At 35.6% G+C, this 10,400-nt stretch overlaps 1 protein-coding gene across 1 annotated transcript; it reads right to left on the bottom strand.

Moving 5' to 3' along the window:
* Positions 1-4,380: 4,380 nt before the first annotated feature.
* Positions 4,381-8,082, bottom strand: LOC103331048 (ETHYLENE INSENSITIVE 3-like 1 protein). Its single transcript, XM_008233657.3, has 2 exons — positions 7,899-8,082; positions 4,381-6,791 (listed from the first exon to the last, which is right to left on the bottom strand). The coding sequence occupies exon 2, from the start codon at positions 6,609-6,611 to the stop codon at positions 4,806-4,808; it is 1,806 nt and encodes a 601-aa protein (XP_008231879.2). The 5' UTR covers positions 6,612-6,791; positions 7,899-8,082; the 3' UTR covers positions 4,381-4,805.
* Positions 8,083-10,400: the final 2,318 nt, after the last annotated feature.

The following is a 10,400-nucleotide window of genomic DNA, read 5'->3' as shown; positions in this document are numbered from 1 at the left end:
ACTAAAGAAGAGGAGGATTTCTCACACACACAACTAAGAGACCATAGGGGTTTGAACCTGAGACCTCTGGTCTGTAAGTCAAGGCCTTTTCCATTGGGCTAAATCTCGTTGGCTTGATTAGATTGAACCTAATGATAAATGTTTCATATTTCATCGTTGTCTTTTTTCATTATCAAAACCCCACATCCAATCCTATTCAATATCAATTCGATTGAATTTACTTTTGATCCAATCGAATTGGATTAGAAAAATCACTGTCCAATCTATATTGGATCGAATGCGGATTGACTAAATTACATTGGTTTCGAATTGATGCACACCCCTAACATATACCAAAAATATTGAAGAAAAACAAAATTATATTGATTGCGTTTAGAAGAAGAAAAAAAAACGTATATTATTAAACAATTTAAAAATTAATTTGTAATACTTATTTAGAAATATATTAAACTCATAGTCATTTCAATTATTTTTTTATCAAATATTTTCAACCTATTTTCAACTAAATCTATCCAACTATAGCCATCTTTTCTTATTTTTATCTTAAAGAAACCAAAATATCTATTAAAGCCCAAAACAAAAGACAAATAAAGAGAGGCCAATGACTTCACATTATTATCCAAAATTAATTTATTGGGTACCCATTAACTTATAAAATATTGGGGACGATGGCCACTGTTGACCTGCAAAATTAAAGCGGACACTAAAACTACTAGCTCACATCACTACAATTAACTATAAGCCTCTTTTGGTTTTTAATACTTTTTACTATAACATACAATTCCTCACAAATGAAGTGTAAGTACACAAACGAGGAGTGGAAAAATTAGCTCCCTAAAAATATTGGGATTTCATCTTTCCCCATAAAGTTGATGGCTTATTGATGGTGAGGTACTCAGCCAACCCCTTATGCCTCCCAATAGCCCATCATGGCCTTAAGCCTATGTATTTTGGGTAATGATCAAACAATATTATGCAAACAACGAGAAGAGGAGCTAGAATTCAAATTTTAGGGGGCCAAAAAATTAACATATATTAGGGGTGTGCAAGATCTAATTCAATTCGGAAAATCAATTGATCCAGTCCAATTCAATTCAATTTTTATTAGTTTCAATGATTTGATTGATTGGATTGTATCCCTAATTTCAAAAATCAATATGATTGAATCGGATGACGGAGTTTCTTTTGTGAGAATCCAATCCAATATAGATTGTTTCATGCTTATTTTGCTTGTGGTATGTGTAATTGAAAAGGTTATGAACATTTTAAGTTATTTGATGGAGCCATGCTTAATATATAACAGGCCCCTTGTAATATATAGATAATGAAAACAATTTTCTCTAGCATTTCATTTATATTTTAAATTTAATTATATTAATGTGTTTGGTTAGATTAAACCTTTTTTTTAATATATATTTTGAGTACAACTGCTAGTTTAAACTAAAGAAGAGGGAGATTTCTCACACACACAACTAAAGGACCATGGGGGTTTGAACCTGAGACCTCTGGTCTGTAAATCAAGGCATTTTTCACTGGGCTAGATCCCGTTGGCTTGATTAGATTAAACCTAATGATAAATGTTTCATATTTCATCATTGTCTTTTTTCATTATCAAAACCCCACATCCAATCCTATTCAATATCAATTCGATTGAATTTACTTTTGATCCAATCGAATTGGATTAGAAAAATCACTGTCCAATTTATATTGGATCGAATGCGGATTAACTAAATTACATTGGTTTCGAATTGATGCACACCCCTAACATATACCAAAAATATTGAAGAAAAACAAAATTATATTGATTGCGTTTAGAAGAAGAAAAAAAAACGTATATTATTAAACAATTTAAAAATTAATTTGTAATACTTATTTAGAAATATATTAAACTCATAGTCATTTCAATTATTTTTTTATCAAATATTTTCAACCTATTTTCAACTAAATCTATCCAACTATAGCCATCTTTTCTTATTTTTATCTTAAAGAAACCAAAATATCTATTAAAGCCCAAAACAAAAGACAAATAAAGAGAGGCCAATGACTTCACATTATTATCCAAAATTAATTTATTGGGTGCCCATTAACTTATAAAATATTGGGGACGATGGCCACTGTTGACCTGCAGGTGGCTCTGCCCCTGCACACAAATTTGTCAATCTATGCGTGAAGTGTTGAAGCGATCATGGTGTAAAGCCACCGCCGTGAGGCCTTTCGGCTTTTGGTCAGGTATCCTCGTCATAGATTGGATACCTGTGACCTTTTTTTGTGGGTTCTGTTCGATATGCAACGCTGGTGGTGCTAACGACACAACTTTGAAGTTATCTTGATGTGTATAAATTGTGGACATGACTGAATTTTGTTGGACGGTACCAATCATCAATGCCAGCTAGTGCTGTTGTATAATTTCTCATCTCTTGCAATCATAAGGAGTCACTTCCTTTTAGTGGAGATATTTAATTAAAATTAATTTTAAAGAAAAATATAAAAGTTTAGGTGCATTCAATCTAGACTTCAATGAACTTTTATAAAGTCCATAAAACTCATACAATTGTAAGCGTGTTCAATCATGACTTCTAACAATTCCGCAATGATCTAAGTTGTTTGCAAGAAGTCTAACTAAAACAGACCTTTTGCAATCAATAATGCTAAAGTTACCAAATTTGAATCTCGGATGAAGTGGCATACGCCACATCATCAACTTTAAATCCATTATATCTCCCGCATGAATTAAAGAGTGACTATTTTTTTTTTAATTATCTGATTAACCAAAATCCCTAGATTGATCAACACCATTACCGTATCTCACAACCAAATAAACCTTTGCACGACATCGTCCGTCGTCCTTCATCATTGCACTGACCACGGTGGCCCCGCATTGAGTATATAGTGGATAGCCATTAAAGTTTGAAAACTTGATAACTAGATGTGGTTTAATGTTCTAATAGTACAAACGATAATCCAAACAAGAGGAGAGAGAGTTTCAAATACGCTATTAATAAGTTTACAATTTTTGTTTTGTTTTTTTTTTAAATGAAATGCAAGCAAGACCACAATTTACAAGGGGACCTCGATTTTTTTCTTTCTCATATACACTACTGAGGTGCTATGGGAGTTCGAATGTAAGATCACTGGTCTGCAAGTCAATATCATTTTCCACGGACTAGACCCTATTTGCCGATGTATTTTTCAAAATACAATTTGGTACATAGGACTTTTCTAAAATATGTATTTGAAAATTAAAATTCAAATGATTTTACGTGTATAAAACGTTTTTAAAAAAGATAATTTAAAACCCAAAGATTTAAGAATGTAAAAGCATACACAAAATCTATATCAAATTGGAAAGCTTGATACGGTTGAAAGTTCTAAAAATATTTTTAGAGAAGTTTTATGAGACCAAAACCTATCTCACAAGGGTGTTGGGCCCTCCCATCAAAACCTATCTTATCCAGGCTGATGTTGATTTTCATTGTTAGAGTTTTGGTAGGGTAGATGGATGTGGGTCTCATTGTGGAAACACACTATCTTATTTCGGTGTCATGTGCCCTTTCTGTATCTCGCTTTTTCCATGAATTATGATTTCTGTATCTCTCTTTTTCCATGAATTATGATTTCTGTATCTCTTTTTCCATGAATTAGTAACATAAGGAGAGAAATAAGAAGAAAGGTAGTGATGCCGGGATAGAATAGTTTACATCACTAAAGGATTCACGTCCAATAACTGCTTGACAATCACTTATGCGTGCACAAGCTCTGGACTCATTAGTTTTCCTCATTATAAATCCAATCCTTTCAATCGATTAAAGGTACGAACATTTCTCCTTGGCTTACACGACTTGACATAGACTTTCAAAAAGAATCGAAAGTAGGAAGACTAGAGTCAACAATGGCAACTGCTCTCCAATTATCTCTATTGCCATTACTAGGTGAAGAATGACTACTTTCAATGAACTTGCCTAACATCGACCAAAACAAAAATAATTGCCCAACTTTGACCCGTTTTCTGTCTCTGACTTTCTTCCCATTCCTCACATGTAAGACCATTCTGATTGATGTGACAAAATAAACAAACCTCCACAGAAAACTAAAAATACGTGGCATTTATTCACCAAACAAAAAAGCACACTTGACATTGAGGGGCAAAGTTAATTTGAAAGATCAAGGTTCAGTTTCAGCTCAGCTGCGCATCCGGACGGGAGGGAGTTCCTATCTAATTTATATCACATAATTGGCAAAAAATCAGTAGTTGGAAGTTTTATCAGACCTAACAGGGCATTGCTTATGTAAGTAGACGAGTGCTGATATTTCTATTCGAGCTTTCCCCCGATAAACTGCGAAAGCAAGAATGAATTGTTGATAGCACAAACTGAAAACCAGTTGAGAAACAAGCAAAATGTTTCTAAGATACATGAAACCACCACATATATAGATGTCTCTGTATACATTACATAACTACATGCCAACAATGACTCTAGCAACCAGAAAATGTTTCTAACATTTCAACAAAAGTACTTGTATTAGATTGGCTTCTTTCCAGTCCTTTATTGGCCCTACTAAATACTGCACTGAGAACAACTAGACAACCTATACTTGGATGATGAAGTTGCAGCAAGAGAACCCCCAACTTCTTCTAAAAGGTCCGACAGATGCAATAAGCAGCTAAACTTAAAAAAAGAAGCTTCACCTGTTCGGTCCAGAACTGTATGGGGATATCCTCATTCACCCCCAACCCCCCGCCAAACAACATAATATACAGCCTTATTCAGATATTGGAGCAGTCAATATATGAAAACCCAAATTCATCAGATCCAAAATGCATCTTGCTTCAACATTGAGTCATCATTATAGTCGACTGAGTTAAGGTGAGTGCCAAAACCTAAGTTGACAGGATCATTGGGATGGTTACCATATGGAGAATCAAATAACTTGCACGGATCAAACTGAATTTCTGTGGGTGGGAAAACTGGATGAAGCATAGGCAAGGAGGTCGGTTCAGACATGTTGCGTCCTATAACCAGCCCTTGACCATAGAAGTTATCCTCCATTGGAAATTGAAATTTCACCTGCTGCTGGTTGTGGTCTTCGACAACATTGAGGTTTCCAGGATTTGAGTTCTTGTTCTGCTGAACATTAGTATCATAGAATGACATCAGTTGAGATATCATTTTCTGCCCATCCTCAGCTAGTCCAAGTCCCGAAGCATTAAAACTACTTGTCTGGTTCACTGGTTGTTGAATAGCTGGCTTAGGTTGAGTAATGGGTAGAGAGAAGCCCACAGGTTTGTCGTTGTTAAGATGAAATCCTGACATTCCAAACACTTGTGAAGAATTACCCCGGCATGCACAATTCAACTGGTGATTGTTTCTTGCAGTTATGTCGAGAAAGCCTAGGCGGCAATCATGATATGGGCATTGGGGGTATTCACAGGTGTAAATCTTCTGATTTAGCATCATCTGTGGCTCTTCGGCCAGCTGCTTCCTCTTCTGACCAAAGTCTGAGTTGGTCTCAATCAGCTCTCCCTTAATCTGAGGTACCATCCTATCTCTTTGCCCAGCTGTTCCAATATTGAAGTGATTAACAAGAGGCTTGCAATCCTCTACTTCAACATTTTGTTCATCATCCACCCCTTCAACATCATAATCACTGGTACCGCTGATTGTAAAAGACCCACTCCCAACAGCTGATGGAGGGGGGCATCTATCAGGATACAACCTCCGGGCCAAAGCTTCCTCCTGGTTTATAATGGCTAGCCAAGTAGCACTCTCCTTAGCAGTCATTTTGTCCTGCAAACATTTAGACTGACGAACAAGCTTGCGGATCTTGGAAATATCAGGTGACATGTGCTTTATCACAGCCGTGAGAACACTCACCTTCCAAGCCTTCTTCAAATCATGAGGCTTCTTGTATGGGGGAGGACCCTGATCCTTTGGTAAATTTAATTGAGGCCACCATTCCTCATTACCAGTAGGCCACCAAGGTGGGGCAACACCCTTCTCCAATGGAAAACGTCTTTGGGGTGGATCACAGTGCTGCATCAAAGCCGATAAAAGGGAACCAAGAGTTGTGTCTTGGAGCTCCTGCAAGGTGTGAGGAGTGGATGCCACAGCACTGCAGTCTTCATTTTTCCCAGGAATTGAATGATCTGCCTGATACTTGGAAATTGCAGCCGGGCCATTACGATCAAACCTTACTTTTTCCTTCCACCACTCTCGAAGATTGTCAGATGCACCACTCACTGGTTTTCCTTTTTCAGGGATAATCCCATAAACAAAACCCTGAGCTTTGCAAACTTCCATCATTTTCAGCATATATTTCAGGATTCCATCTTGTGCCCGCGACATCTTCTTCCTCCGAGCTTGTTCCTGTGATTGACGCTGCCTTGCATTGTCAACTCCTTCCTTTCCCTTACTTTGTTCTTTAAGTCGCTTTAATAGCATCCGATCTCTCCACATCCTCCTCTCAAGCTCATCAACATCCATTTCTTCATCACTATTATCCTCCTCTACTGTTGCCTCTGGGTCATGCTCTGGAGCTGCCTCCCCTTCCCCAGGAGCCGCCGAAAGGAAATCAAGATTACCACAGAAACCCATTTCTTCAAAGATCCCCATTTAGCACCGACAAAGAGAACAGCCCTGATTATATATACTAATATAAAATTGAGCAATTAAATGCAGTCCAAGTCAACTTCACCACCGTTCTGGAAAAGATTTCCGATCTTGCGCACAGATATTAGCTTTAAACTTCTTATGAGCCAAGGTTTCTCAATAAAGGATACTAAACCCAAACTTCTGCAAATGAATAAATTACAAATAAGTCAGTTCAATCCCAAAGTGTCGCGTATCATAGATCAGGTAAATTGAACTCGCAATATTAACTCTAATTGAATGAAAGGAAAAACAAGGGAAACTAGATATTTCATAAATAAGGAGTAATTACAAAGAGAACAAGTACTTGGACAGAAGCACCTAGACACACCATACATTAAATTAGCATGAAACCAACAACTAATGCAGACAAACGAAGTGACGCAACAGATCTTCGTGTTCTTACACTAAAAGAACCCAAAGAAAACCCTAGAACATGGGCCTCATCACTAAAAGCAACAAAATAAGTTACGAACCAAAACAAAAGATAAGGTTCTCGAATAACCGAGAAAAAAGAACAGAAAACAAAAACGAAAAAATATTCATCAGTGATGCGAAAAACATGAGATCATTACAATAAAAACTAAATTTAAGTTACATGTACGTACCCTGCAACTGCAAACAACCACTAAAGCAGAAAGAACATAGAAAACTTCCCCCAGATCCACCATCACCGGATTCATTTTCTTCAAAAAAACCATATTATTGATTTTTTTTTTCTTTTGGTTTACACAAACTGTTATAGCTTAAAACGCAGGTTTACAGCATATATTTCACCCATCTAAGCAACATAATTCAATTATTATTTTCTTCCATTATTTAATATAAATTCAGAAATTCAGGGTAGCCCTCTTTTGGATCAGAAGGTTGTTCAAAGCTGTCAATCCCATCCAGATCCACACATATCCAATCCAAAATTCACAAACAAAAAATTAAAAGAAATAACACGAAAATTAAAACGATCAGATAGAAAGAAAAAAAATGGTAAAAACGCAAACCAGGACCTGAACCTAAACGAACTACAAAACAACAAGACACACCAAACAAAACCCAGAGAAAAACTATTACTAAGAAAAGAACCAGATAGTGGAGCATATCAGATATAGCATCAGCAGAAAGATCAACCATCAAAACCCATGAAAAATCACAAGATTGAGAACAAAAATATATATTTATAATCAATTCTGTAGACCAGAAGACAGAGAAATGAAACAAGTACTTCAAATAAAAAAGCAGAAAGATGAGAGGTACCTGATTCATGGATATCATGTGTTAATAGGAGAGCATTGAAGCTCCTCAAGCACCCTCTGATTGCTCAGAGAGTCAGAAGAGAGAGAATTTAGTGGATTTTCTTTCCCTTTCTTAATGGAGGAAGAAAATGAGAAAATGAGAGAAAAAGATAAGAGTGGCGACTGCAGGGAAGGGACAGAAGATAGGAAGAAGCAAAGGTGACTTTTTATTTAACTAGAGTCAGGTTACGTTTTAACCGCGGTTAAGACGTGGGAGGCAACCTTTTGGTTTTCCCTTCGCATATGAAAAGCCTTTTAATTGTGGTCGGGATTCTCTTCTGTGCACTTCCTCACACTGAAGTCATTGGTGCTTCACCAAACAACCACGTTACATCCCATCATGTGTGGTCACAAGATTATTCCATGGTCAATTCATCTCATTGAATTGAATAAAATTTAAGTTTTACTTATTTTATCGGTGTTTTCAATACATTTTTCTTATACAAGCGATATTGAAGAACACAGCGCATAAACGTTTTTAGTAGTCTTCTTTTTATTTACTTATTTTTAATATTTATGAATCTAAAACTCGCACCATACACACACACATATATATATATATATTTTTTGTAAAAAGGAAAGAAATTAACTATGTATATTAAAATTTTCTTTTATGTACATTTGCGCATTTCGGAAATTGTTTCGTAATAGTTAATTTTGATATGAAATTTGTTTGTTGCCTATAAAAGAGAAAAATATAATCACATATGCGCAACGGTATATTTCAATCTAATATGCATTCTAATATAATTGGTATGCACACTTATTTGCTTTTATTTTGTAAACAAAATTACATCCAATGGTCTATATATGATTAACAACTGAGATTCTATTATTTATGTTAGCTATTATTGATTTTTTTTATTTTTATAAAACCATTATTTCATCAAAGTTGTCAACGTATGATATTTGTTTTTGTGTTCATTTTTTTTAAGGTTTAATTGCTCTAGTTCCATTTTAAAGTATGGTCAAATCTTACATTGCCATGTGAATCTCAAGTTGACCCACTTTGATCCCTTATCCGATGTTTTGTGTCTCACTTTGCCCCTTACTGTTAAATCCTTTAATAACTCCGTTAAAAAGGCTAACATGGAACGAGCGAGACCCACTATTTTACTAAAATATGTACCACATAAGTGCTATGTGTGCAAAAACATAATAAAATATTTTATGTAAAATAATAATGATTTAAGATAAATAATAAATAATAAAAATAAGTTTTTAAATGTTTTATTGTTTAACGAAAAAAAATATATATCAATCATCCAATTCCCACCCAAAGACCGCCCTTCCTTCTACGTCAAAAACCCAATAGTCACCACCATCACTCCCAAGCAAGACACAGCCACCTCTCCTGAACTTCTTCCACTCACAGCCACCCCCACCTCCAACAACCACCTACATGTATCCACCGACCAATTTAAGCAAAAAGGGTTCTTTTGTCTTTACAGCTGAGTTTTTAATTAAGTGGCTTTATTTGTTTTAAAGAAATAATTTATTTGTTAAAAAGCCCATTTTTGCTAAAAGCCTTTTTTGGTCTCTGACCTAGTTTTAAGCGTGTAATACAAGAAATGAACTTAACCGTTTTGTTTCTCTCTGCAACGTTGAATAGAAAAAGAACAAAAAAAATATTTGTAGAGAGGTTTTTTGAGAGTTTATATTGAAAACTCATGTGGCTGTTCCTTGTGAGCCTCTATGAGTGATTAAATCATCATCTTTTCATATATGTGTGAGTTCACGAGCATTATGCATGTTGGTGATCAGCAATAGTGCCTTGAGGTGTGAGCAGCCGAGACCAGAGTTGTGCCATCTCTTGTTGACGAAGGAAGAAAAGATTGCTGGTTAGGTTGAGTAGCAAAGGCGGGTAGGCAAGTCTGCCTTGTGAGCGTTAGTATTGTGAGTTGAGACTTGTAAGACCTTTTTGTATTCTTTCTCATAGTGATTTGTTCTCTAGTATAGTGCCCGCAGTTGTTTTTCTCATCTTGAGGTTTTTTACTGCGTCAACATATCGTGTGTCCCTTATGCAATTGTTTGCGTTTTTATTTGAATTTATTCTGCTATGTTTTCTGAATTTTTGCTTATAGGATTGTTACAGTATTTCAATCCTGCTGTGGTGTTTGAGTCTTAAGAAACAGATCAGTTGGCCATTCTAGGAAATTTCACATAAGATAACAGTGGAGCCTTAAGTCTAAGGACTAATTTATATTATAGCAACTTAGAGATCTTGTTTGACATATAACTAAAACTTTCCATACAATCCTTTTTTGATTATCACGTTCAATAAATTCACTCTTTAGTGAATACCCATGCATTTATCTTAATGTCACCCACACAGATGACTTGAGACCAGTCATCCTCCGAATTGAACATATACAATGTATACTAGTCTTTATGGATATGTTAATGCCCAATTTACAATCTTATGACCATAAACTCTTTAGGGTGTGAGTTATATGAAAAGGTT

Source organism: Prunus mume, linkage group LG5 (assembly GCF_029339155.1).
Source record: "Prunus mume cultivar Tortuosa linkage group LG5, ASM2933915v1, whole genome shotgun sequence".
Taxonomy (NCBI): domain Eukaryota; kingdom Viridiplantae; phylum Streptophyta; class Magnoliopsida; order Rosales; family Rosaceae; genus Prunus; species Prunus mume.
The sequence above is the reverse complement of the archived record's forward strand: the minus strand, read 5'-3'. Positions and strand labels throughout refer to the sequence as shown.

Bases quoted from the DNA above. Each gene is read 5' to 3' on its own strand.
- LOC103331048 (XM_008233657.3), bottom strand. From the start codon at position 6,611: ATGGGGATCTTTGAAGAAATGGGTTTCTGTGGTAATCTTGATTTCCTT.